This window comes from Falco naumanni, chromosome 4 (assembly GCF_017639655.2).
Source record: "Falco naumanni isolate bFalNau1 chromosome 4, bFalNau1.pat, whole genome shotgun sequence".
Taxonomy (NCBI): Eukaryota; Metazoa; Chordata; class Aves; order Falconiformes; family Falconidae; genus Falco; species Falco naumanni.
Genome location: NC_054057.1, coordinates 105,185,454 through 105,212,954, shown reverse-complemented (window position 1 = coordinate 105,212,954; position 27,501 = coordinate 105,185,454). Strand labels below are relative to the sequence as shown.

The window sequence follows — 27,501 nt, the reverse complement described above, 5'->3', positions numbered from 1 at the left end:
GGTGAGCCCCCAGCCGGCAGTACGCACCGCCTGACTAACCCAACCCGGCGCAGACGCAAACCCCCAACCCGCGCGGCGTAAATAGCACCCGTGCTTTTATAGCGCCCCTTCCCGGCAGCCCCCGCGCCCGGCCGCGCCGATTGGCTGTAGGGCGAGCGGGGGCGCGCGCGCGGGCGCGCGGGCCGAAGGCAGGCGGGGCCGGGCGGGGCCGGGCTGAGGGAGCGCAGCGCCGCGCCGCGTCGCGCCGGGCCGGTGAGCGCGCACGCCCCCGCCCCGCCCGTTTCCGTTCGCCGCTGCTCGAGCTCGGGCCTGTGGAGCAGGAAGCGGCGGGAGCCAGACCCAGCGCAGGCCGCAGGTACCGGGGAGGGGGCTTTCCGCCGCCCGGGGTAGGGGGTGGCTCGTCGGCTTCTCTCCTCCTTTCGCCGCGGCGCCGCCGCCGCCGCCGCCGGGTGGGGCCCACCCGCCCCCGCCGGGAGCCCGCGCCGCGAGCCCGCGCCGCGGCCTGCGGGCGGGGGCGGCCGGGCCCGGCCGAGCCTCTCGCCGCCGTGTCCGGACGGCATCGCGCGCACAAAAGGGGAGGGGTGTGTGCGGCAGCCCGGCCGCCCCCCTGCGAGCCCCCGAGTTTCCGGGGCCGGTAACGGGCCCTTTTCCGGGCGGCGGCAGCGGGGGAGGGGCGGTGGGCTGGGGCGCGGCCCCGGGGGCTCCCCCGCTGGAGACGCCCGCGCCTCGCCCGGCCCTCGGCGCCTGGGCCGCGGCGGGGACCCTGCTCCCGCCAGCTCCGCCGTGGGCGGCGCGGAGGCGGCGCTCGCCGGCCGTCCCCCTCCCCCAGTCCCCCCCCGTTGTGGGGTGTGACACGAGTGGGCACCGGGCGGTGGGGGTGACCCGGCTGACTGGCAGCTTGTTGTGGTGACGTCACCCGGGCGCGCGGGAGGCGCCGCCACGCCGGAGCGCGGAGCCGGGTCCGGGGGCCCCCCCCCGACCCCCCGCCGGCGGCAGCCTCTGCGGGGATACTTCCCCGGGTCTTGGCGGCGGTTAGACTTTCAGTTGGGGAAGAACCCGCCTTTCGGGGGGGTCGCTGCAAACTTTTAATTTTGGTTTTGGGTTTTTTTTTTTTGCCGTAGCTGAAGCCGGTGCCGCCTCAGCAGGCCCAGGGCTTGGACAAGTGTGTAGCCAGGAGCTCGGGTTTGGTTTAGAACAAACGGCTGGCGCGATGGGCTTCGTGTCGCCCAGCAGCCTTGCTTTAGACTGAAAATTACCCAGCTTCAAGTTATCCACTACCTAAACCTTCTTTGCTAGGAAACCCGTTTGTTCCATCAGGGCTGAGGGGAACCTTGTGACTGCTTCAGTTGTGCTTGGGTCAAAAAAAACTCAACAAAACACGAAAATGTATTGTAGATGTTTACAGAGTTGAAGTTACTGCAGTGGCTCAGGACAAAATCTTGTCTCCAGTCAAATGGTGCCTTAACTACTTCGATATCCCTTTAAGTCTGTCTGTGAGGTGTCTGGAACTGGAGTTTGTTTGTTTTTAGTTGCTGCCTCATATCCAGCTTTTGTTTCTCTCCTGGTATGGTTCACCTGTTTGTTGCAGGGAACCCTTCATGAGCAGTGCGCCCCACTCACTCGGGATATGGTGCGGGATTCAGAGAAAACTAAATCCTAAGACCTACCTAGGGAAAGTTAGGTTGGTTTGTTGCTTCCCTCCCTCCCTCCAGAGCTTAGACTAGGTAACAACTCCTGTCTGTGTTTTTAAAACAGTGCACTTCTAAAAGCCAACTTCTACAACCTTGTTGTTTTGTTTTTTTAAATCTCAGAGATCTCAAAAATTAGTTTTTTACTTGTCCTAAATGTTGTTTGTGACTCAAAGTATTAGATTCTCCCATGACTTTATTTTGGTATTTCTTTTCAGTAAGGAAATACAAAGTCTCTCCCTCCCTGAAGAGATTGTTTGTGAAAATACTTTCTTTTGAAGGCTCTTCTAATGCATCTGTGTGCCTTCCTCTTGCCTTGATCTGGCCTTACCTAGACCTCCAGCCATGCAGCACTAGCATTTCAGTTTCAAATCTCCAGACTAATTCTGGCTCTGGTTTGGACCAAGGTTGTGTGTTTAAAAAAAGAAAAACTGCCATTAGCCTTATTTCATTTTAATTAGTTCACCGGAATGCTTAACAGCATATTCACCATAAATGCTTGACATAAATTAATTTTAATTGGTGATTTGTATCATTTAACACCAGTATACATGGGGTTTTTTTAAATGCATAAATTAAACATAAATGCACCTTCACATGAGTGGCAAAAGAAATTCAGTTACAGAGCTAATCTGAGCAACTCTTGTGTTATCCCTCCTAGTTCACCAAAATCATGCTCTGGCGGAGTGCCATGGCAATTGAGCACCAGGGGCGGGGAGTTCTCTGAGCCAGGAATTGACAATAAAAACATCCTAAATGATCTTAACTGCCACCAGGATGTAGGACTAGTGTTGGCTATTCAGATAAGCAGATTCCAAATAAAAACTATTTGATATTTTGGAGAGGCTTGGAAATATTGTCTTTCCTCAATTTTTTTAATGGTAACTCTTTTTTTTCCTACATTTTCCAGTTCATCTTTTTCTTTCAATGTGTTTACACTGCCCCAAACCCTTCTGGCTCTTTACATGGTTTCTGTGGTCCGCTCTGCCCTAGAAATTTCTGAAGTCTGCACTCAGACACTTATCTTTTACCTTTTATACTAAACTCTAATCTGGCTCACCTGTTACTTCCACATACATTTAAACTCTCATGTACTGCTCTGTTGTCTTAACAATTTGTATTCAAATGCAGTTTAACTAATGTGGAGGGAAAGTTTAATCAGTGAGTTTGAGGAAGTTAGCATGTTGACAGAAGGCTAGGTAGCGTGCCCTTTAAATCTTCAATTGATCTGTGATTTATCTGTCCTAGTAAACAAGTAATAAGGATGAAACCCTGTAACACAGAACAGTGCTGTACAAAATAAGTGCATCAAATGACAGTTTACCATCATTCCCAGGGATACAGCTATGCAAATGGACACACCTGAATGCACGATGAAAGTCCTCTGCTCCTTACCTATTGGTGTGATTCCTCTCCTGCAATGTTGGATGCCGTATAAATAGCTAGGTAGCTAAGTAGAAAAAGGTAGTTGTTTATTACTTTTGGGATCATCTCAAAAATTAGCACAAATATTCCAAAAGACTGCCTCTGGTACGCTGGTTAAGTTAATCTTGCTTTAAGCCATTTTACACCACTGTTGGGTGTCCAGGTGCCTTCTGGCCTTGATGTAGTCTCTGTTCTCACCTCATTCTGAACTGTGAATAAAAACTACCAAAAGCATAATTGGAGTCAATAGAGCAATTCTGATCTGTCCATCCTGTCTTCTGTCCGTTTCCTTTTGTTGTGTTTTCAATTGAGAAGGGCATTTGAAACAGTACAAGAACTAAGATATCCATAAACCACTGTTTAATTAAGACACTTCCTATCCACTGTTGTGTACACACAACTAACAGCCAGTCCTTCCTAAGTGAATCATCTAATTAAACTAATCAGAACGAGGTTCACTGTCTTTCTCTGACCAGCCTTCATGACCAAGGTCCCTAGTAGAAGGAACAGATGGACAGTCACTAGTATACAGAGTAAAATGGGGGCAGTACACCTACAATGAGTATGAGGTCTTTATTTCCTCAAGCTCTGACAGTTATGAGTTTGTTGTTTGCCTTTTTTAATTGTTGTTTTCAATCAGAAATGGGGCTGGAATTCAGTCTCTTTGCTCACTTAATTAGCAGTGCTTTGCAATAATAAATAATTCTGTCTCATCTGACCATGTACTGACTTATTGAACTGTCACATTTGGAGCAGATCCCTAGTATATACAAAGTGATTGCTCCTCTTCTTCACAGTTTTAAGGAAGGTTGTCTTTGCATGTGTCAGTGTTTTGAAAGAAGTAGCAGCTCTCCAAGTACCAGTTATCTCTGTTTGCATTCTTTGCTAAGATTTCATTTTTCTTGTATTTTACACCTGGAGGTTCTTTACTCTTCACCTTCTCTCTGCTCTGTTGAAATTATGTAAGATGAGAAGGCCGTCTTACAGTAGGATCTTGACTTGGTACTGACAAAGTGAATTGGCTCATTTTTTGAACCTCAGTCCAAAAGCTGTTTGGAAAGGCTGGGTTCCATGTAAACCACAGCAGAGCTAGGCTTCACCGCTTGAGATTGAAAATGTTGGGAAGATTTTAAATTATACTGTGGAATGTTGACAGATGAGAATGAGCATGCAGTTTGGGATAAAGAAAGTATTAGAAATAAGAATACAGCCTTTAGAAAGTTCAAGTCATGAAGTTGACCAGAAAAGTAAATAAGAATGTGAACTCTGGCAAGTCAAATGAAAAATATAAGGACCTGCCAGAAAGACTCTGAGCAGCATCATATTAATAGCAAAAAAAATATTTTTTTTTTAAAATAAATCTTTTCCAAGTACATCAGAAGCGAGAAAGGTGCTAGAGTCTGGAAGGCCAATAGATGATGATGAAGTGAAAGAAATACTTGGTGATGAAGTCATCAGTAGAAAGTTAAATGACTTATGTGCATTCCTGTTTACTGTGGAGGAATCCAAAGAGGTTCCTCTGTCAGAAATTCTCTTTATGGGGAACAGGACTCATTGGAACGTCTATCTCTGCTTGAAGTGTTGGCAAAGAAGTTTTTTAGAGCAAAGTGATGTAGTTACAAAATGCCAAGACCAGATGGTGCTTGCCCAAGGGTTCCAAAGAAAACTTGGGCCTGAAATGATTGAATTATTAATTATGCTATGTAACTTCTCACTTAATACCTTGAAGCCAGAGAAATAGAAGATGACGTACATGGTAGCAGTTCTTAAAGATAGTTCAGCAGGATATCACAGAGTTCAATGCCTTTTAAAAAGTAAATTATAAAATAAAGTAACCAGATGGACTTAACTTACAGTGGAAGAAGGTTGAGGTGGCTTTTGCAGAGGAGACAGTGCTGCTTAAATTTACTGGAGTTTTTGAATGACTCAACAAGCACAGAGAAAGGAAATTTGGGACAAGAGAAGAACAGGGAACCGTGTTACACCTGTGCTGTTCAGTATGCTCATAAATACCTGGTGAGAAAGGTGTTGAGTAAGGGAAGAAAAGACAAGAGCTGACTAGGAAAAATTGCAGCTCATCCTTCTGACACTGAATGCCAGTAAAATGTCAAATGATATTGGTTCCAGATAATTACAGTGTTGGGGGTGAGAATCTTTGTTTATGCACCATTGGGGTGAAAATTAATTATTGCCACTTAGGAGAAAGAGCTTGTCATAATTCTGTGAAAATGCAAGTTTAATGTTCAACAGTGATCACATGAGTACATGTGAGGGGCTTTGGGGAATGGAATAAAGAAAACACAGGATAGCATCATGGTGCCCAGTTCTTAGCACACTGATCACTGTGGTTTTGCTGGAAGGAAAGAGGACTTTGAGATACAGTGCAACTGGAAAAGCAAAGAAGAGGCTGAGAATGATCAGGGATAAGGATTCTGTACAAGGGATGCTTAAAAAATTTTGAACCTTTCAGCTTGGCAAAGGCATCACTGAGCACAGTCTGGTCTAGATCAAAACCTGTGGTGCGTCTCCCACAGCCTGTACTGAGACCACAAAGTGCTTTGAATTGCAATGATTTACGTGGCTTCGGAATCAAACAGATCAAATCGCAGAAGAAAATGCTGTCAAATAGGTTGTTGAGCACAAAGATTAAAAAACCCAAGAATACCTCCAAGCTGGAAACTACTTGCAGAGGTATCAATGTGTTTGCTCCTTCTTTTACTCTTAGTCATCTGAGGTACCTGCGTTTGCAGGCAGGGTGCTGGGCTTGTTGGGTGTTTGATCTGAACCAGTGCAATCTCAACGGACATCTTGTGGTGGGAGAAGAGGAGGAACCCAGGTGAGAGTGTCAGTCATGGGTACAAAAAGATGGTTGTCTGGAAGGGTTAGTGTTAGTTGCTCTTGCCCACATGTGTTTCTGCTGCCAGCTATGGGACAGGGGTGGGTGCCTAAAGACAAAGCCACCTTGCCCAAGCAGAACCTGCCTTGTTCAGCGTGCAGGTGCCCCACATCCCATTTGACATGCTGGAGGTGTGAAGAGAGGATACCAAGAAAAAAACTGGCACAAACACAAAGTGTTCTACATATTGCATGTGAGCGGGATCCACAGATCTACTATAATTACCTCAATATTAAGCCCTAATCTCATTCTGTGCAAAGTAATCGTGAGACTTGATATTGCATAAGAGAAGTGCTCTCCTAAGTTGTCGTACCTACAGATAACACAGATCTAGTCAGTAGGGGCAAAGGAACAAGAATGTTGAGAGGGTGGAAGGACAGCAATGGCAGCCACTGATCCCGAGGACAAAATGCGCTGCTTTCTGCCCCCATAGTCCCAGCTTTGCCTTCAGCCTTTGAGACAGGCTTGTCCTGGTATAGAGTAAGGCAGGGCAGAAATGCTGGAATTTGTCTTCTTCCCTGAGTTCTGAAATGGTGTTGATTCACTAATTATATACAAATGGGGAGGTGAACAGCATAGGGGTGAACTTTGCAGGTAGTCGAGAACAAAGAAAACTTTTAGTAGACCAGGAGGACCTTGCTAGGTTTGGTGTTTGTCACCATGCATCCTGTTTTGCAATGTTAAGACAGAGTTGCTTATGCATATTGCTGTTTTAGTTTCTAACAATTTTGGCTTAAACGGGCTTAAAAAAGATGTTTCAGGAACCCTCTTTTGCGATATTTTTCCCCAGTCAAGTGTTGAAAGCAAATTAAATAACCTGACTTGGAAAGGAATGAAGGCATCTGTTTTGTTTGCACTTTAAAAACAATGCAAGAAAGCTCTACAGATTAAATAGGAGAAAAGTAGAAACTGAAAGTAGAAAATAAAAGAAGTGCAAAAGCATGAGAAGTAATGGGGAGAAAAAGGGAGCTCAAAGAGAAACATACGACTAAGAAATGATAGATCTAAAAAAGTTGAAATGTGGTAGAAACAGTAAAGCCTTGCTGTGTGCTCTGGTATGAGGCCTGCATGCCTTTGCTTTGAACCTGGCTCATCCCATGTGTCCTTGTCCTTGTTTTGAAGACTGAACGCTCAGGCTCCAGCTCTTCTCAGCACTGCTTAGGATCTTAGAGAAGTGTCTGTAGTAATTTTCTTCCTTGGCTGGGTCTCTTCCAGATTGTCCTTTTTTCAGTTTTGCCATAGTTGTTCTTCATATGGACACTGTTCTGTAATTTAATCATCCGTGTTGCTCTGCTCTGAGTCATTTCCAGTTCCTTTTGCCATGGGGAGGATCACAACTGCACACAGAGTCAAAAGATGCAGGTGTGCTTGTGTTCCTAAATCAGCTTAATGATTTCTGGTTTGTTCATTTTTTCTTAGTTCTTAATATTGGAGCTTGTAAATATATATATATATTTTTAGCTCTTCAGGGTGTTGAGCTTGTATTTTAAAGGAATTAACTATATAACCCTGAAATATTGCTCCTGAGTAGCAGTGGTCAGCCCTCACTCCATCATTTCATATAGGAAGTTGAATCTGGTTTTTACCTTGTGTATCACTTCACATTTATCTATTTCAAGTTTTATTGCTTAGGCACAGCGTCTGTTAAGGTTCTGAAATTCATCACAGTAAGCTCTTGCCTTTGTAACCTGAGCATCTTGGAATCATCAGTAAACTTTGCTATATTTCCTCACTTTTTCAGGTCATTTAGGAGTGTCGAGCTGTGCAGGTTCCACGGGTGGTCTTCTGTGAGAGCTGAGCATATCTTTCTGTTTGGTTTCCTGTCTTTCCGAGTTATTTATCTGTGCACAGGGAACTTCCCTGTAATCAGGTATTTTTATTATCTCTTTAAATAACATTTTAAAAAAGGGTGAATGGTATCTCATACCTAATCTGGCCAGACTTGGTAATTGACACCTATGTTTTGACATATATCTCAGCTCTGAAGATCTCTGGCCTGAGAATAGAGGGGGTTTATATTTTTTTTTCTTCCAGGAAGCTCTTTACATACTGCAGTAGTTTAAGGAGTTTTAAAGAATGCTAATACACAGTAATAATAAAGAGAAGTAGGACAACCTTAATGATTATAATCCCATCAGACTTAAGACATCAATCCCAGGTACAATAATGGACTAAGTAACAAAGCATTCAGGAAAGAATTAAGGCAATGTCACTCAACCTGGACTGGGGGAAACAGAAACAATTAGTGTTAATTGTTTCAGTTTGGTTCTTAAGTACAGGTGTTCATCTTAGCCTTCAGTTAGCACTTGATGGTAATTGCACATCATTTTCAGTGAGAGACTAAGCCAGTACAAAATCAATATGGTTCATAATAAATTTAGTAGAAAGAGGACAGCTTTAAAAGGCAAGTAGAGAATCAAGTGAATCTGCTTAGTGAGAACACGAAGGAGTTTGCTCTTGGGCTGGATGTCTTACCAATCACCTGGAAGAAACAAAATACCAGTATGAAGAAATTTGCAGAGGCCAAATAAATGAAAAAGTGACAAATAAAACCTCATCACTAATGCAGAAAATTTAACTTACTGCTGGAGCATGAAGTGCGGTAGGGGATTCTCTGTTATTGCCTATTTTAAAGTCAAGATAGTCTGCGCTTGAGTTAATGCAAGGAGTGAAACATGTACCCAGGAATGACCAAGCTGCAGCTTGTTTGCACTTGAAACACAGCTGAGGGTGTGGTTCTGTGATACGATGTGAATGGATGTAACAGCATGCCTGTGCCACAACAGGGGTGTCCCTATGGGCTCCAGCTCCTTGGGCCTGTGTTGCAGCAGCCCTGATGCATTCAGGGCTGTGATGGGTGACAGATGGGAGGGTACACGGGTGTTGTGCTGCTGGGCTTCCAAGGGGCCTCCTGGTTGAAGCACTTCACTGGTGCCTCTACTGGTTTGTTACTCCTTATGCTTGGAGCAGCCAGCTGATAGATCAGCCAGTCACTATTGTCAAAGGTGTAAAGGTATTTAAAAAAACAAACAAACCAACCCACAACTGTATGCTAGGATGCTTCAGTCTGGAAAGTCTGTTATGTGAGCAGCAGAAAGAGGGTGAACGAGGTGAACTTTTCACTCTTTCCATTTCAGAGTTAGGAGGCAGTAAAAGAAACTAATATGGACAATCTTGAATTCGAAGGAAGTGGCTTTACACACAATGTGTAATTAAGCTGTGGGAACTCCCTCCAACAGGATGTTGTGAGTGCTGGAAGTTTACATGGGTTCAAAGGGAGTCTGGACAAGCTCATGGAAGAGAAATCTGTTTGAGGTTACCAAATTAATGGGAACCACATCTGACCCAAGAAAGCTGATTCTGAGTGCCAAGCGCTAGGATGGAGAGACCTAAGTCCCAAGCCAATGTACCCATTTTTATATATGTGTAGACCTGTAGTAAAGGGCAGTCTGTGAGTCTTGATGTAGGAAGTGTAAGTTTAGCAGGGACAAGTTGGTCCCCTAGTCAGTGTCTGTGCTGGAGCTGCTTGTGGGACAGTGCTGGGTGTAGAGGGTTGCGCAGGTCATGGCTTGGGTGTTTTAACAAAAGATAGTTTGTGTGTTCCTGGGAGTGTTTGATCGTGCTGAGGCCTTGTTCGTGTAAAGAACAGGAGGGTGGGCTGTACAGGGAAGGAGAGCAGAGTAAAATGTTTTCCTCTGTCCTGTAGTTGTTAGAAATCAAGAAAATTTATCAGAATCCAAAGCAATTTTTGTCTCTGAGAGTCAGATGTATGTTGTCGTACAGGATTTATCCTGAAGAGGAAAGCAAGGGCAAAGTCTGTAATTTGATAGGATGAATCCAGCTTTGAGACTTCACATGATACCTCAGATTAGACGTACTATGTCCGCATGACACACAACACAGATCTAGTACTGACTGCCGATTCAGGTTTCCTCAAAAACTTTGCACTGGCAGGCTTTATGCTGGATGCGATATCTCCTGCCCTATTGCAGCCATTGTAGAAGCAGCATAAGCAACGCACTGTGTGCTGAACTGAAATGCATTGTATGCTCATGCCTATTAAACAACAATTTTGTAATTTTGGATAACTTAGTGACTGTATAAAATTCATCAGTCATTAAGGGTTCACCAGGGCTGGCACTGAACCAATGTTGTTAAGACCTAATGCAGTTAAGCTGACCCTGCTCCCAGTTCTGGTGATGTGGTCTAAAGAGGCTTGAGCTGGTTATTTGTGGAGTTAGCTGAGACCTGATGAGGTTTGTTCGCTGGGGTTGTAACACGGCTGTACTGCTCCCAGTTTAAAGCTGGCTCTGGAAATGTATATCTATGTTTGCAAAGCATTTTTTCCAAACTAGTAAAACTTGCCAGACTTGAGCATGGTTAACACACAGCCTGAATAAACTCCTAGCAGAAAGCTGAACGCTCAGCTCACCATGTCCAAGGACCTTCCTGAAGGACTCATGACCGGTATCTTAATCCCATAGGATACTACACTGACCTTCTGGGTCGGTGTTTCAATTGTACTTCAGTCTTATAACAGAAAATTCCTGTTTCTCTGGATTGCATTTAATGTGCAACATCAGTAGCCTGCCCTGTGCTTTGCCAGCTTTGGGACTTTTTTTTAAGTGTTAAATTTCATCTGTAACCCTCAAAAAAAAACCTCAGCAGATATCTTTTTCTTACCAACTGCTCCCACATAGCACCATAGTTAGAAATAGGTCTATTCTGCAGTACTGTCAAGCTGCTTTATGTGTTGGATGCTGTAAGGAATATAAATATAGTTGTTTCCCAAAGGCCTTGTTAGCACCGCTTTAAATAACGTGGCTTATCAGTTTATGAATCCAAGTGTCCACAGGCAAATTTGCACAGAATTAAGTACATTTCAATTATTGAAATAAGCTGTGTTGACTATTTCCTTTATAGCAGTGACTGCATTAGTTTTTGTGGTTTTAGTGTTTGTATTGCAGTGGCTTGTAATGGAACTGTATTTCTACCACAGTAATACTTGATTTCAAGTTGTACATGGTACCAAACGAGCATGATCATGCTGAGCATGGAGTTTGGCTTTACTTTCAGTGCAGCTGTCCATATGAGTTCTATTCTGAGACAATAAATAAATGGTCACTTGCAGCTGGTTTTGGTGTATGTAGTTCTTCCAGAATCTTTTAGGAATCCTGTAGCAGAAGCATGTGATTGAATCACCTTTTTTTTCTCTTTTTTTCTTTTTTTTTTTTTTTTTTCTTCCCCTTACTCTTATTGCAGTCCCAAGGCTGTTTGCTACCCATTTTGCAACTTCTGTAAGAGGTGAATTGGGGTCATGGTGTCCCTTACTTCATAACTATTTCTGTTTAAGTGCATGGCCATCCTGTATGGATTATGTGGAAAAAAATAGCATGATAGCACACATAGGCTTATGTATGCTCAAAGGAGCTGATTTAAGGTAGCATGAATAGCATTTCAACAGCAAACTGCAATGTTTCTGACATTTGTTTATACATACTTTCACTAATGAAAGGCGTAGTGGAGGAAAAAAATCAGAAAATATACAGTTGCTGACATTTTCCATTGGGACTTCAGCAGGGGAGAAGGTTGAGCTGCTTGGCTTCTGCTGGCAGTCAAACAGCTGAGGGATGTGGGAATCGTAGATTCTGCTCTAGAGGGCGGATTTGAGTGCTTACATCCTTCTGCCATCCTCCTCCTGGCCTGTTTGCCTGCCCCCCCTATTCCTTTGCTCATGGTCTTTGGACCATTTCCCCTACCCAGATGCTCTGTATTCAGTCACAGTTTCTTCACTGTCTGTACACAGCTGTCCTGAAGGCAGACCTGTTTGCTTTTGGGCTGCTTTCTGCTCCAGACTGCTTTGGTAGTTCTCAGTTTTGATGCCAGACCTTGCTAAACAGCCAGATGAGAACTGTGGGGAAAGCCCATCCATGTTCTCTTCATCACTGGAGTCTTTGGGGAAACACATTCCTCCTCCCCCTCAAACTTGGAACAGCAGTGAGTATATTTGAAGAGTAAATCCCGGTCTCGGTGCAGAGGCAGTTCTACCCTGCGGTAGGTAGAGGGCAGGGCTTGACTGGTTGGGGTGGGGGGACACTTGAGTAGGGTTTAGTCTTCTGGTCCCTCAGGCTTGCTCTTGTTCCTCCTGCTGGCCCGGGACAGGGCTGACTGAATGACAGGGGAAATGGAGCAAGTGAGAAGAGTGCCAGGCTGTAATTTGCTCAATAGCGAACTGTTTCAGTGCTGAGTGTGGAGGAGTCGGCAGCAAAGCAGTCTTTACACGATTTCAAAACCTTTACTTTCCAACATTTTGGTTTCAAGGACTTCAGCAAGTTTAGGTGGGAAAGAATTTAGAGGATCTTTCCCCCTCAGCATCAGAAACACCACTAATGGTCCTGCTGAACTGCTTCTGCTGAGTTCTTGCTAACGTATGCAGTAATACAGATCTCTTTTAACAAAACTGAGGGATCTGCCCATATGGTGTAGCAGGCAATATAAAGTTGATAGCAGTTGATTGGTCATTGAAATTAAATCTAGTCAGGATACCTATGTGATGATAAAGGGCTGTTTCTTCCACCTTATTACTTTCTCCAGGATGAAATCCAGAGCGAGACAGGCAAACCTGGCACGTTTGTTACCAGGTTATCCAACTTCAGAATGTCAACAGTGTTTCCACAGCCCTCACTCGTGCTGTGTGGCCTTGGGATTTGCAGGAGAGGAGGCGCTGGAAATGTTGTTCCTTGAAAAAATAAATAGCATGCTGAAGAGAAGGGGCAAATTCCACTGCAGTAAACAATAATACTTGGGGGGAGTACATTTAAAACATGGGAAAAAATATTTTCCCCATTTCTCATTCTTCTGGAGTATTTGCTAGTTTCTCTTAACAAGCAGGGCTTTATGCTGCATGAGTCTCTGAGCGTCACTGCACTTAGAAATAGCAGCCTCATGTAACAAGGCTATTGGTGTGGTAACGCAGCAAACAGGAGCTCCTTGTGTTGTAACCTCCTGTGATGTTAGTGGGATTGAGTAAACGATGTCTAAAGCTCTTGTAATACCTGTGAAAGGCCTGGGTTGAGGAAATGTCATAATTGAATCTCTTCCATTCAGATGAGTCATTTGAGTCATATTGTGAGAGTTTCCACTTTGAATCCAGCAGACTAGCTAGAATTTACAGGTTTTAAGAATCCTATAAATGCAAAGGTGGGAGGAGTGGGTCATTTAAGAGTGGGAAAAATTGCAGATCTGCTGCAGAAGACAGCAAAGATTCCCCTAGATCACTGCAGCCATTCTGCTACACTAATTGGGATAGACTATTTATTGCTCAATGTTCTGTGTGCATCAGCAGTGATGCTGTTCCAGCAGCTTTCTGAATTTATTGGTCTCTTTTGCTCTATGCATTGCATAAAGGGATGAATGTGTAGTACTTGTGTTCAGTTACAGTGGCTTAGTAGTAGCTTAGATTTGGTCTGTCTGTAATACCCTCTTAGGTAGTTCATATACTTTTTTTACCTTTAAGTGTAGACACATACTCACTGGTGACAGGCTGTGCTACAGCAAATACTAACTTGCATGTAACGTAAGTACTGTACATCTTAAGTTAAACTTTTTAGGCTAGCGTAGTGCTTTTTGATTCCCACATACTGCTGGTCCAAATTTTATCTGTTTCCAGGATTCAGAATACTTAAGAAAAGCAGAGCATGTCAAAATGCAGGAGAAAGACCCAACTGTTGCAAATGCTATTAGCCTTGTCCTTGTGATATGCACCACTAAGATGTAGCACCTTTCTAAGCAACCAATTTTTTCCTCCATTGTACTACAGAGATGTTGCTTTTCTGAGTATTTGCCAGAACTGACAATCCCTTAAGGCTACACACTGGGTAGGAATGTATTTCTTTTATCTAGAAATGATTAGCTGAAAGATACTGATCTGTACATTGAATCCTCTAAACTAGGAAATTATTATTGTAAGTATACTAATGGATAGATCAGGAGATGCTGTTACTGTGTCCAGATAACTGCTAAAATCTGAAGACCAAATATGGGGGTTTGAGATATTGTAGCACCATTAGAGTGATTTCCATACGCATGGATACCTTCAGCCCTACAGACAAGATGAATCTGTCATAAGAAGAAAGCTGGGTGCAGGCTCAGCAGCAGTGTTCCCTCCTTAAAAATCCACAGGTTGAACAAAATGAAGTCTGTTGTTCTGGCAGCAAGTAAGGGTCCAGCCTCACCAGTAGAGAAGACACTTCAAGTACCATAAAGCTGTAAAGTTTGTAACCAGTAATGTCAGGAAGAAACACGTGGTTGTGATGGTTGGTGACTTCCTTCCGAGGTGCATGGAGAGGGGTCTGTCCAGTGATCAGACCTGACATCTGATCTGAGAAGTCTGTGTCTACCCAGCATTTATAATCTGAGCTGTTCCTGAAAATTTGTTGAGGTCTGTAAACAAACCGGCCTCAGCCTGTGCTGCATGCCCAGGGGAACACTTGAGGTAAACAAATCAAAAGCAACTCCGAGGGCTTTGGAGGCAAGTGAAAGCTTCAAGGATGTAAGTGGTGATCTTTGCATCCTGAAATGAATTTTATACATAACACATTTGTTCAGAGGACATCATGCAGAAGGAATTCTGCTGTGGTAATGCTCTGGAAGGTGAAACTAAAAAAGATGAGGGTGCCGCGGGTCACCAAGAAAAGATAGGGGGGTTGAGGCTTTTTGTCAGTCAGTGTCTGGCAGGATCCTCTGGAAATTGGTGGTGAAGGAATTTTAATTACCTAGATAGCCAGTGTACTAGACAGAAGGGACTGTTCAGCAGGTTTGAGGTGTCCTGGTGACCGTCCTGCTCATAAAAGATTGTGAGCAGGGGAGAGTCTCTATGGGGTGGATCTTAAGTAGTGGGGAGGAAGTGGTTGAGCGAGCACGCACTGCTGAAGGGCACCTGGATTGAGAGCGGACTTCCACATGGGGTCCAAAAAGTGTCAACAGATCTCAGGAAAGATTCAGGCAGGGAGAGTTTTGTGACAGGCTTTTCTCAGGAAAAAGTTACTGAGGAGATAAAGTAAAGCTCCTGAAATAATTTGTAATATGTGTGTGTGTATTTTTTTCAAGCTGTTTTTTCTAGGGTTTATAGAAACCACTACATTAAATGATGGTTTGTTTTTTTTTTTACAGAATTGTAGTTTTCTTGGAGACCTTAGGCATAAATATGTAGAAGGGGCAAATCATAAAATGAGATTCAACTGGCAAGGAATGTTTAAAAAAACCAACCAACCAAACAACTAGAGTGATGGCAGTATTTAGAGGAAGATAAAGGAAGAGTTGATCTGGTAACCCACAGAAAAAGACAACTGTCTTTTTCTCTGTCGGTGACGCTGTAAAGGTCGCCTACCCTAGGTGCTCTTGCAGGTAACACAAGTGATCAAGGCCAGAGCTTCAGCTGGTAGCACAGAAGGGTGAAAGAGGGAGGACACTGAGGAAGGACAGGTTATCCCATTCTGTCATCCACCTACTTTGTCTCCAGTGTGCTTTCATCAATGACCTAGATAGTTGTCTGGGATTCATGATTATTAAACTTGCATCTGAGAAAGACTATGATTAAGCTGGAGGGCAGAACTAGAACCTGAAGGTGAAATAAAACACCAGTCAGAGGAAGGATAAATAAAAGTGTGACAGAAGAATATTCAGCGGTGTGAATAGAAAGCAACTGGCTATGTAGCTGTCTGATGAAAAAAGATCTGGGACTTGCCATGAGTTAAAAGCTGAATGTATGTAACACTGTTGTCTTCTGGAGGCGGGAGGACACACGCTTCCAGCGTGGTTTAAGCAACAGTATATCCTGGAAGATCAATAAAATAATCCTTCAGCTCTAGTTAATGTTTGTAAAGCCCTAGGTGAAGTACTGGATGCAAGGTTTGGGCTCCGTGCTTCAGTAAATTTGTGCCAATTGGACTGTGCCCAGAAGGGAGTGAAAGGAAAGTCTAGGAAATACGATTAACAGAGACGGCTTGAATAAACTGGGATTGTTTTGCCCAAAGAGAAGACTCAATGAAGGCATATATTCTCAACTGCACTAGGGAAAGGCAATAATCTATTCTCCTATGCCCATGACAAATAGGATAAACAATAACGGACTTACGTTACATCAGAGAACGTTGAGGATACACACTGGGGGAAATTTTCTCATAGTAAATATTGTGGAGTGCAGGAGTAGATGGCTTCAGAGGTTTTGTGTAGGACTCAGCGTTACAGTTTTGAAGGGCAGATTAGACAAAGCTGACACTAGGTAGAACTTGTAAGTAGATGGCATTGACTCGGTACAGAGGACAGATGATTTGCAGTTCTGCAAAAATCAAATGGTACCATTGCTAGGAATTATTCAAAACCATCTAAAAACACTGAAAGAAAACATTTTTAGAGCTTGGATCATTTTAAACTCTCCAGAAACGTAAAAATAACCCCAGATCCCTAAGGTAAATAACTTGAATATGTGTATATATATTCAGAAGGTGAAAGAAGCTACTTTTAGAGATGGATTTGGATTACTTGAGCAGTTGTGTCTGACAAAGCTGCACGCTACAAGTCCTTGAGCCCTTGCTGCTTGATGGGCTGAAATGGTCCTTCTCTGTTTGTACCTGGAGCAGAAATACATAATCTCTGCAATATCCACCGCACTTTCACCACCTAATAGTACTAAAGTTGCTTTTAGATGGTTCATTTTACCTTTTTACTTAATTTCGTGAGGCAAGAGAAGAGATGGAAAGGAGAAAATGGTTTTGCTATGTCTTTTAACTCCCTTCTCCCCTTGCCAGCAGCCCTAGTCATCCTCATAGAGCTTTGTACTGGGACTGTCATAGCAAAATTAAATTCACAAGGGTCAGTTTAATACCCTTTGTGGTATTTTAGTCATCCGTTGGTAGGTATTGTGGTGGCTTTGCTGTTTGCTCCATTTCCAGGAAGCTTCATGGGATGACTAAGCAGCTTCCCCTGGAGTCCTTTACGTTATGGAGAAGAAAGTAGTTATGATTCTGTCCTCATTCCAATCCCTTCTAGCTAGGACACTCCCTAAATCTCTGGCTTGTTCCTGCAATGGTCATAGATAAATGCCTAGGAAAAAGAAAGAAGAGAGCAGGCACATATATAGTGTTTCTTAAAGTATTCTCAGCCTTTAAGTACTTTTAATACGGAGGTTTTCTAAGGCAGATGTGGTTTCTGCATTCTTCAACTCACATAGGAAGCTTCTCCCATGTACTTGCCCCGTCCTCTTGAGGCCTGTATAAATTTCTTGTGTCCAAAATATCTTTGTGTTCAAGTTCCCAAGGCGCATTGCCTTCTGGTGGGCTTGACCCGTTTTCTACTATCTTTGTATTGCCCCCCTTGTATTTGTTTGTAAGAAGTGATGATGAACATCAATCCTTATCCATACTATGGGCTGCTTGTGACTTTGTAGAAATTTGCTAAATCCAACACGATCATCTCCTTCAGTCTCACCCTGACTTGAGGCTTTTGTTAAACCTTTCAAGCTTTCATGCTGTCTTTTAGAGGCCAGAGTTGCGTGTGAGCAAGCCATAGATTCGTAGGGTCCTGTACAAACCAGTACATGGAACAGCAGAGATTTGCGTGGAGCACCACGGTGGTGTCTCCCTCTGTGTTCCCTCTTACTTAATGTAAACCGATAGCAGGCTATGTTAGCCTGGTAGTAGTGATGCCCAGGAAAGCAGACTGAGCAGTGGGATGTGGCCTTCCAAAATCCTTTGCAGTGTGGTGGTTGTAATTTAAGGAGCAGGCTGGTTGCCTTGAGATCCTTCTGTTGGTGCTCTGACACAACAGCAGATGCCCCTCGGTCCAGCTGACTGGCTCATTGTGGTTAAGACAACTCAGCACATGACAAAAAAACGTTACTGTCCTTGAATTGAAGCATGTGTTACTTGATTACCTAGAAGATACTTTTCAGAAGGTGCTCATGGACAGTGCTACTTGCTATCTCTGGATGTTCCTATCTTAGTCTTTAGAATAGGTTAAGAAATGCTAAACCAGGCTGGTCTTGTCTCCTTTCTACTATTTTTACACCCAGTGGCTCACCAGTGTGTTGACGAGTGCTGGGGAGTGTTTTTCTCAAAAGGATGGGAATCTGAACGCATGTGATTGCAGATGCCTGTCTGTCTCTAATGGGCATGCAGACCCAATTTAAAAGTTCTCACTAATTGAAAACTTAGTGGTTTTTAATTATTAGCATCTCAGTTAAAAGCTGTACCAGAAGAATTGATAAGTTGTCATTTTGTTTTTCAGCTATGGCAGCCATTCGAAAAAAGCTGGTTATAGTGGGTGATGGTGCCTGTGGAAAGACCTGTCTGCTGATTGTATTTAGCAAAGACCAGTTCCCTGAAGTGTATGTTCCCACCGTCTTTGAAAATTATGTAGCAGATATCGAAGTGGATGGAAAGCAGGTATGTATGTACTTCTGTAACAGTCAGAACGAACTTGAAGTTATTCAGAATACCATGGAAATCTCTACACTTCTTTACTAAGTTGTTAGTACACATCCTTAGTGCTTATATTGTAAATATATTTTTAAATATTAAGCATGTTCCTGTGGAAAAAATATTGGCCTTGCTAGGACCTGCTCATATCCAATGTCTAACAACCTATTTCTAACCTTATACAAGTTGAGATTCTAAAAAACATAGTTATTCCAATTAAAATGTTGCAGTAGGTGGAAGGGGTTGGAGCAATTCAAAGACATGCCTGCATGCTGAGGACACAGGGCTGCTAGCCTTTGGAAATGCATAACGGACTCCCTGTTTTGATAGGGACCTGGTATTGTGATTAATAAAGACTAGTTCCTGGAGAGAGTCGCTTTTTTCATACCTACTCCTGGCAATGTGCAGGATCCTCTTCAGAACAGATGACTGACAGGCTTCAAAGGGATTTGATTTTTGTAGTAGTGTATATCAGCATCATCTGTCCTACTTGTCTGAAGGAACATAATTCTTAGCAGAAAAGCATACCCACAGCTCACTGAGCTTCATTTTTAATTTGTACTTCAGTAAATTAATCATTAAAACATTTAATTTTATTTTTCAATCTTCTGGAAATCCATTTTCAATCTGTGTGACCTCTTGAGTCCTTTTGTTTACCAAACAAGCAAACATGCCAGACACGTGCTCCAAGAGGCCGTTTTCAGGAGGCTGCTCTCTGGACACTGACTAGGTTCCCTTCTGCATTTGTGTCACACAAGGTGGTGTGTGATATTTGAAATTGTTACTTTCCAGGATACTCTGGAAACACACGAAGCAGAAACTTTACACCTTGAAAGCTCAAGTATTTTCAACCCCTTTTTGGCAGTCATGGCACGTGGCTGTTTTATTACTGTAACCGCACAGAGCTGACCTCAGTGCCGTAGTTCCTCATGTCAGGCATGCAGCAGGTTTTGGTGCTGGCAGTGCTGAGCTTCCCTGTTTTGCCTCTTGCTGCAACCTGTGTCTTTGCTCTGGGTCCAGGTACAGCCGGAATATCTCCCAGTCAGTTCTAGTTCGTATGCAGTGGCAGATTGATCGAAACTGCTCAGTTTGGATCCTGGTTTGAGAAGAAACTTTTTGAGCTACTTTTGGGCTTTATGTTAAATTTGATTTCCTACTGTTACAGGCATGGATTATTTGTGGGTTTAGTCATAATAGTTCATGCTATTGAAGTCTAAAGAAAGCTTTTATCTCCCGTTATATGAATGGGTAAAAAAAAATAGTTTACTTTTAGACTAATATTAGAACATGTTTTCCCTGCCAAGTGACGGTTTCTGCAGTTTCTATATTGTATCTTAGACTCTAAGGACAATGTTTAAAATACGTACAATATGTATTTCTCTGTGTTATCACCTAGTCAAACTTGCTCATTCCCTTCTGCCTGAATCTGCATCTCTAAATGGGTGAAGAGGGAGCCATGCCCCATCACCTATATGCAGCCAGTATCTAAATAAAAATTGCATGAGCAGCTTGAGCAATGCTGATTTTTTTTTTTTTTTTGGTAAGTAGAGGACATATTTTATCCAAGCAATTTGTCTTCAGAAAACATGATTACAGAAGTTTATAAGGGAGCACTACTTAAGACTGTTCTGTTTGACAGCACTTACTTCTGTTTTCCTGGAAAAGCATTACCAGCAATGTTGAGAAGCTATGTGAAGACAAAACGGTGATGGTACAAGGTGCATTTTTTTAGGGGTAGAGCAAAGGAGCTGATTCCAGTCATGTGAGAGAACCTTCAACAGACATCTCTGTAAAAAATACGAATATTTGCCACAGAATTCATGTTTGCAAATGCAGAGGTGACTTTGAGAGGAGGAGTATTTCTGACTGAAATACAGAAGAATTTTTTTGTGTATGCATGCAACTAAGGTTTGTATTTTCACAATTTAACCAAACAGTTGCATTGCACATTCAGGCTCACATTTGGGTTCCAGTTCCGGCAGTCTGTCTTTATCTGAGCTGTTGTGGACTACTACTATTGGAGTCTTTGAACGTAAGAGTTTAAACAGGAAGGAAAACGATCCTATTGGAGTGTTCTCCCCTAGCTTTACCATAAGTGGAAATATTGAGAACATTAGTTACTTTATTCAGTTCTTAGTTACAAGAAGCTTTACACACAAATCGGGTTTATTTCAAAGCAAATTACAAGTGTAAATTTTGGCTGCGATGGAGTTTTAATGAATTTGTGCACAAATAAGTACAATCTGAATGTTTCTTAGTTGCTGCACGTTCCAGTTGTAAACCAAATGAAAATGTACATAATCTTAAAAAAAAAATACTCTTAGAGAGTCCACTTTCACTGAAAACTGATATTTCTGGAACGCTTATCAGAGAGATTCCCAGCCCTTTGGAGCCGATTCTCTTTGAATCTTCTCTCTTGCTTTTCTACTGGTAGCTTTTATGTCCTTTCAGAGAATTGACGCTGGTCGTGGATATAGAGAAAAGTCTCATAAGCTGCATAAGTTGATTTTTGAAGTTATGGAACAAAAAATTTCTAATAGTTCTCCTGTCAAAGTGGTTTGTCTTGTAGTCTCCTCCTTTTGAGAGGAGTTGACTGAAACATTTTATCTACTTCTTTTCGATTACTGGCTTCTGAATCAAAACTCCCCTGGTGATCTGGCTAACTAACTGCCTTGCCTTTCTTCTGCAGGTGGAGTTGGCTTTGTGGGATACAGCAGGACAAGAAGACTATGATCGACTTAGACCGCTTTCTTATCCAGATACTGATGTTATACTTATGTGTTTTTCAATTGATAGTCCTGATAGTTTAGGTAAGTAGATCACTAATTGAACTGAACTAGTTCTCTGTGTTGCAGTATTCCCCTTGGAAATCATGCTGTAAAATATATTTTCATGTGCTGTAATGGTTGAGAGCATTCCTAGTTTCAAAATTCATACTGGTTTGAATGCATAGTTTTTAGACGTTAAGATCTTAAAGGAATCTGTATTCTTCTTCTACAATGCTGAGTGGCATTTTGAAAGCCTCAGCAGCGTACTGTGTTTATCCGGGGCTCTGCTGCATAATTTGAGCAACAGTAGCAGGACGGCAGCTCCTGGCCTAGATCGGCACCCCCAGCCTGGCCGCTTGCCTGGGGGGCCGAGGCGGCGTGCTCACCCCTTGGGAGGTGCTGCCTCGGTGACCCCAGGCGAACAGGAAGGCTGTAGTTGCACTCTGCTGTGGCCAGGAGCCCTGTGAGTACATAAGGTGTTCACTGAGTGGCATGGCCCACCCAAGTTTTGACTTTATTTTACTTTTTTTTGTTTCTTCTTGGAAACTGCAGGTTCTTATACACTTAAGATCACACTATATCCAGGAAAAGAAATTATTTTCTACATAAATGGGAAAGCTAGTTTTGTGATCTCATCCCTTTCCCCTTCTCCCCATTTATTCAAGAGAGATCAGCTTGAAACACTGAGTTACTGGTCCCAAATAACCTGGGGTTTTTTGCTGTGCTTGGGGAGTTAAAAACAGGGATTGGAACTACACTGGAAGGCAGCACTCTGACTGCGGGGAATGATCAGAGGCTGGAGATTTATACTGTCCTAGTGTGCTTTCTGGTGACTGACATCTGCTTGTGATGGAGGAAAGAGAAGAGTTGCCAATGTATGATTTCTGAGCTCCAAAAACATACATTTCAAAAATATGGGCACCTCTTCTGTATGCAGTCTGAGACTGAAGTCTTTACTAATTGACATTAGATTTATGTATATTTGATCTTATAAAGATGTTTTTGAAGAGACAAAGGGGCAGGAGATAGAGCTACTCTTATTTCTAAGAGTCGGCATCTCTGGAACTTTTGATTTCTATTTGAAATGGTAATTACTCCATCCAATGTAGTCTCCTAAACAAATACATTGTGGTAGTACTTTCTTAAACAAGTGGATGTCTGTAAAAAATTCCCTTATCTGCTTCTCACCAGTGGGATTTGTTCACTAGTGACTATTTGTGAGGTTTCTTATTAGAATGCAGGCGACGTTAAGGTAGATGTTTAGGCACACCAATTCTGTGTGTACAACCAGCTGTGCTCTGATAAAAACCTTCTGTGCAGTGACTGACTGGTACTTGTTTGTAACTGGTCAAAATTATGTCCATGCATTGGGCATCTCCTAGCCAGAAAAGGTCAGACCCCTCTGCTTTGTCTATTAATGACAGGTGTTAAATTATTTTAACGGGTGCTCATATATGGGATACCAGTTCTGTCTTAAATGTATTAAACCACTGAACCCTTTGGAGCTTTTTGCCACCAGGGCAATCATGGTCACTGCAAGCTGTCCTTAGAGGGGCTTTTTTACTACACCTCTGATCTGTCTTATGGATGAACTCTGCTTCTCAGAGTTGTGTCTTAGGAAGAAACAAGAGTGAAACAGAAAGAATCCAGGAAGCACAGAAATGCAGTTAGTGGAAGGATTAGTCCTGAATGCAGCTGCCACAATGGTTGAAAAATACCATTCCTGCCAAAATTCGTAGGTTTGAGTAAATGAGCAAATAAAATATTCCTTAAGCCATTACAGTGTCATTACAGCCTGACTGGGTTAAAGTTTGGTAGCTGCTCAGTCTCTTTTCTTGCCTTGCCTCTAAGGGGTAGCAGCTGTTGAACGGGCAGTTGAAAGTATCTTTTCAGAAAAACCAGTGCCAGCTTGGTATCTGGGAAATCCTTATCTCCATCACTTCCACCTGATCCTGTGTTTAGAGACACCTTGCATTGTCTTTGTCTCTCTCCAAAACAGTTTGAGGTTTAGTTGGCAGCAGCGCTGAGGTCATGTCTGGTGTAGCTGTGAACAGCGACATGCAAGGTCTGAGCTGCGCTTGTTTCTCCTGCATGTGCTGCTCCCCGGGCAGCTGGAGAGCTCACAAACTGCCCGCCCTGGAAACAAGATGGGTCGCTGAACCCTGCAGGCAGGGGGAGAGACGTTCACTTGAGTCCAATCTGATCTTGGCTATTTTTTCCTCGCTCTCCTCCCTTCCTGCTCACTAGTATCGGAGCGCCTGTGTCCCTGGGAGCAGTGGAGGGAGCAGGGAACTGCCAGACAGCTCTTCAGGTGTGCAGCATGTGGAGGCCGGCACCCTCTGAGCACTCCAGGTGCAGCTGTAGAATTGCTGTTTTGGCTGTAGTGCAAAAACTGTCTTAAATGCTTGTCTTAAGTTGTTCTTTCAAGCAAGAAAACAATACCCTAATAGTGAATGTCTCTTCAAAAGCTGAATGGAATTTTGTGAAGATAAAAAGGGGTTATGTAGTCTGCAGGTACATCCACCGGTGAATCTCACATGTCTAAGAGCTTCTGAAAGCAAAGCCTAATATTTTGGGCCATTCAGCACTTCCTGCTATATATCATTTATCAAGGTTTTGCTTTCAAAAGCTGTCAAATCTTCCGTTTGCAGCTCCATTTTAAAAAAAGTCAGGTAAGGAAGTTACATTAGGAGGACGAAGTTCCTTGTAGATGAGTGCAAATTCATTTGCTGCAGGTAGGGAGAAATGGCAAATCTGCAAATGACTTGCACAAAGTCTTTGTTTCTGTGCGTCTGTAATTAGCATATAGAACAACATTTCTGCTACAGTTAATGGGAGACTTTGGAGTGGTTGTTTGATGTTGTTTTATAAAAGGAAGAAGTGATGTAAAAACTTCGCTTCAGGGTTGCGCCCATCTTTAGCTTCTGGAGATAAATAAAATGTTTCTCTTGAAGCAAAATACTTCGTAACTTTCTACTTCAGAATTCTGCATGCTGTTCTTTGAAGTACCTTATGCTAACCCTTGTCAAGCAGCTACTGAGAGACGTAGAGAAGCCAAGAGGTTAGGTGTCCCTCAGCCTTAAAATTACCCATAGACAGGCCTGTCTTTTTTGCTTATACCAGAACAGGTCTATTTGCTTCCCAAAGTAAAAGTAGAAGAAGGGGCATCAGTGTGGATTAGCAAGCTAAAACCACTCAGACAGCAGGTAAAAGTTTCAAAATAAAACTGTCCTCAGAAGTGAGTTTTAGTACAGTCTTTTTTTTTTTTTTCCTCCCTAGAAAACATCCCAGAGAAGTGGACCCCGGAGGTGAAGCATTTCTGCCCCAACGTGCCTATCATCTTGGTAGGAAACAAGAAGGACCTGAGGAATGACGAGCACACAAGACGAGAGCTGGCCAAAATGAAGCAGGCGGGTTCCTTTCTGATAGTCTTAAATAAACGAAGAAAGTGTATAGTGGTTGTACCAGAGCATTAAATAGGCATCCACAGCTTGCTGCCAGCTTCCTATGGGCTGCATAATGAACACTTATCCATGACAGAAACCAGAAAGTATATATTACCTTTAATTGAGTGTTTCTTTGTTCATATTTGGAGATTTAATTTGTAGGAAAAGGCATTCTCAGCAATGAAAATGGCTATATTGGGTTACTAACAGTCAGCTGATCTCCGTGCTGGAGAGCTGGATCCCTGCGGTAGAAAGGAATTAATTAGGAGACATCAACACATCAAGTGCATGCACACTTGAGTTATTCTTTATTTGGTATGTTCGGGACGTGAAAGGAAACAGTTTTATTGGTAGGTGTTTTGAGGTGATAACCGCCAGTGCTGTAGCTCACTCCTGAGCCTTATCGCTAGGTTTCACTTTCAAATTGAGTCTGAAACCCCTGGCTTGGGTATGGGACTACAGATAATTCTGCTCTGTCCTGGAATTTTTGCTCCTGTTGCATAATATTTGCTTTTATACAAAAGCTGAGGCATTAATTTGGGGATTTGCTCATAGGCTTTTGTTACAATTGGGGTAAAGAGTTGCATAAATGTTGCTTCAGAAATTAGCAATTGCTCAAGTTTCAAAGGATCTTGCAGCCTTCATGCTCAGAGGTGTTAGAAAATGGATCATGTCCTCAAGCATTGGTGCAGTATGCAAACATACACCCCATCTTTGTAATCCAGGCTGAGGTGCATGCCGCTTCTTGAGAAAATAAGCGAATTTTATTTCATATCTGCCTTTATTATTTACAGGACCATTCTCAGGGGAACAATTATTAACTAACCAATTGATTATGTGCATTTAATCCAGAAATTCCTTTGCCTTTGTTGGGAAGCTGGGTGGGAAAGGGAAGGCGGGTGCGTGTTGGTTGTTCTAACGTGTTGCTTCTGTGCTGTTATAGGAGCCTGTCAAACCTGAAGAAGGAAGAGATATGGCAAACCGCATTGGTGCATTTGGGTATATGGAGTGTTCGGCAAAGACCAAAGACGGTGTGAGGGAGGTTTTTGAAATGGCCACTAGAGCTGCTTTGCAAGCCCGGCGTGGCAAGAAAAAGTCCGGGTGCCTTCTCTTATAAAGTGTGGCCAGAGGAAGATGGCCAAAGCAGCACCCTGCACTTGAGTAATTTTGAAGTGCTGTTTATTAATCTTAGTGTATGATTACTGGCCTTTTTCATTATCTATAATTTACTTAAGAGATTTAAAAATCGAGTCATCTTGCTACCAGTATTTAGAAGCCAACCATGATTTTTATAACAATCTGCATCAAATTCATCTGTGCACCCAAGGTTAACCTCAACATTCCTCTAACAAACCTTTTCTGCACTCACAGGATATGCCAGGCGCTAATTGAAGACAATTCTCTATCTTCTTTCTTCTCTCTAGAAAGAGAAAAAGCTGTCAACACAGAGGATTGGTCTGTAACTACTTTATAACTAACGTCCTATTCTAATTGAGTACAACAGTTACATGGCTGTATGTGGAATCAAGTGTAGCTTCAGTGCTATCACATTTAGGAAGATCTGATTTTCATGGCTCAGTGGTGTAAAACATTAGTTTGAAAATGTGATCACTCTGAAATGACCAAGTCCCATTCAGCTAAGGAAAAGTGAGGGTTCTGTGGTTTCATGTTAGTTACCTTTTAGTTACTGTGTAATTAGTGCCAGTTTAAATGTATGTTACCAAAAATAAATCTATTTACCCCAGCTTAGATGTAGTATTTTTTGTATAATTGGATTTCCTAATACTGTTACTTGTAACCTCTGCGTTAAGGTGTTCTGGGTTTTTTAAGAAACTGTATTTGAAAATAAAGTCCGATGGAAAGCAGCTGATCCTCTTCCCCTGTTCATTTGTAAGAGTCTGACCCATTTGAATGATTTGAGTGGTCTGCACACCCAGGAGGAGTTTTTTCCATGACGTGCCGTAGGGATGAGAAAAGACAGCCTGCTCACACTCAAAGCTTCTGAACTGTTCAGTTGCCTTAAGTTCATTGCTGGACCCAGTTTCAAAACTAAAAGGAAAAAAAAAGAAACTTTTTGTGTAAGTTTGGTTACCATGTAGTGATCAGACTCCTAACCTGTGAACTTCTTGCTGTTCTGCAGCTAACTAAACTCTTTCTGTATTTTCATTTTTCCAACAACTAATAGAATAAAGGCAGTTTTCTAAGCTCCCTGTATCCTGGTGTCTGTATTCCTCACTCTGGGTTTTTGGCCCAGCATATTGACAGCCTGAATCAGAAACACCATTTTTTGATAGAGCTGTGATAGGATTTGCTGAACAGTTGCAAGTGCTTTAATACTTATTTTTGTTCCCCAGCAAGTGATACCCATCTGCTGCTCGCAGCAGTGGTGAGTAGCAAAGCTTCCCAGGAGCTGCTTTTGATATTCAAACCAGACGAGAGGGCATCAGTTGAGTTGGATTTGTTGGTCTTGACTGTGGGAATAGACGAGCAGGAGGCGGTACGTAGGAGGGGAGCGCAGGAAGAAGGGAGGAGATGGCAGCAGTGTTGCTGTAGAAGCATGCAGTGATACGCAGCATGCTGGTCTACTGTCGTATGTGTGCTGCTCGCAGTGGTATTTGCGGCAGCTGCTGTTGAGCTGAGAGCCTCTGCCTGCAGGGCTGGGCAGGAGGGAGGTCCAGTTGCTGATGAGAGTCCATGGAAGTGAGCACCTAGCTGTATCCATGTCCTAAAAAAATGCCAATGTCACTTTTTTTTTTTTTTTTCCAATGGTCCCGATTCCTTTTCCTGCGACAAAGGAGAAAG

The 27,501-nt window shown here is 42.9% G+C and overlaps 1 protein-coding gene across 2 annotated transcripts; it reads left to right on the top strand.

The window, feature by feature from the left end:
• Window positions 1-201: 201 nt before the first annotated feature.
• Window positions 202-26,913, top strand: LOC121086842 (transforming protein RhoA). Of its 2 annotated transcripts, XM_040591197.1 has the most exons (6): window positions 218-355; window positions 7,751-7,879; window positions 18,295-18,452; window positions 21,175-21,295; window positions 24,533-24,663; window positions 25,643-26,913. In XM_040591197.1, the coding sequence occupies exons 3-6, from the start codon at window positions 18,297-18,299 to the stop codon at window positions 25,814-25,816; spliced, it is 582 nt and encodes a 193-aa protein (XP_040447131.1). In that variant the 5' UTR covers window positions 218-355; window positions 7,751-7,879; window positions 18,295-18,296; the 3' UTR covers window positions 25,817-26,913. The 2 variants fall into 2 exon arrangements, with proteins under 2 accessions (XP_040447130.1, XP_040447131.1); XM_040591196.1 differs by lacking the exon at window positions 7,751-7,879 and having other exon boundaries at window positions 202-355.
• Window positions 26,914-27,501: the final 588 nt, after the last annotated feature.

What these genes read in the sequence shown, in the direction of transcription:
- LOC121086842 (XM_040591196.1), top strand. Translation starts at nt 18,297, where the DNA reads ATGGCAGCCATTCGAAAAAAGCTGGTTATAGTGGGTGATGGTGCCTGT. An exon ending in TCGAAGTGGATGGAAAGCAG is followed by an intron (nt 18,453 to 21,174) that starts GTATGTATGTAC and finishes TTTCTTCTGCAG; the next exon opens with GTGGAGTTGGCTTTGTGGGA. An exon ending in TGATAGTCCTGATAGTTTAG is followed by an intron (nt 21,296 to 24,532) that starts GTAAGTAGATCA and finishes TTTCCTCCCTAG; the next exon opens with AAAACATCCCAGAGAAGTGG.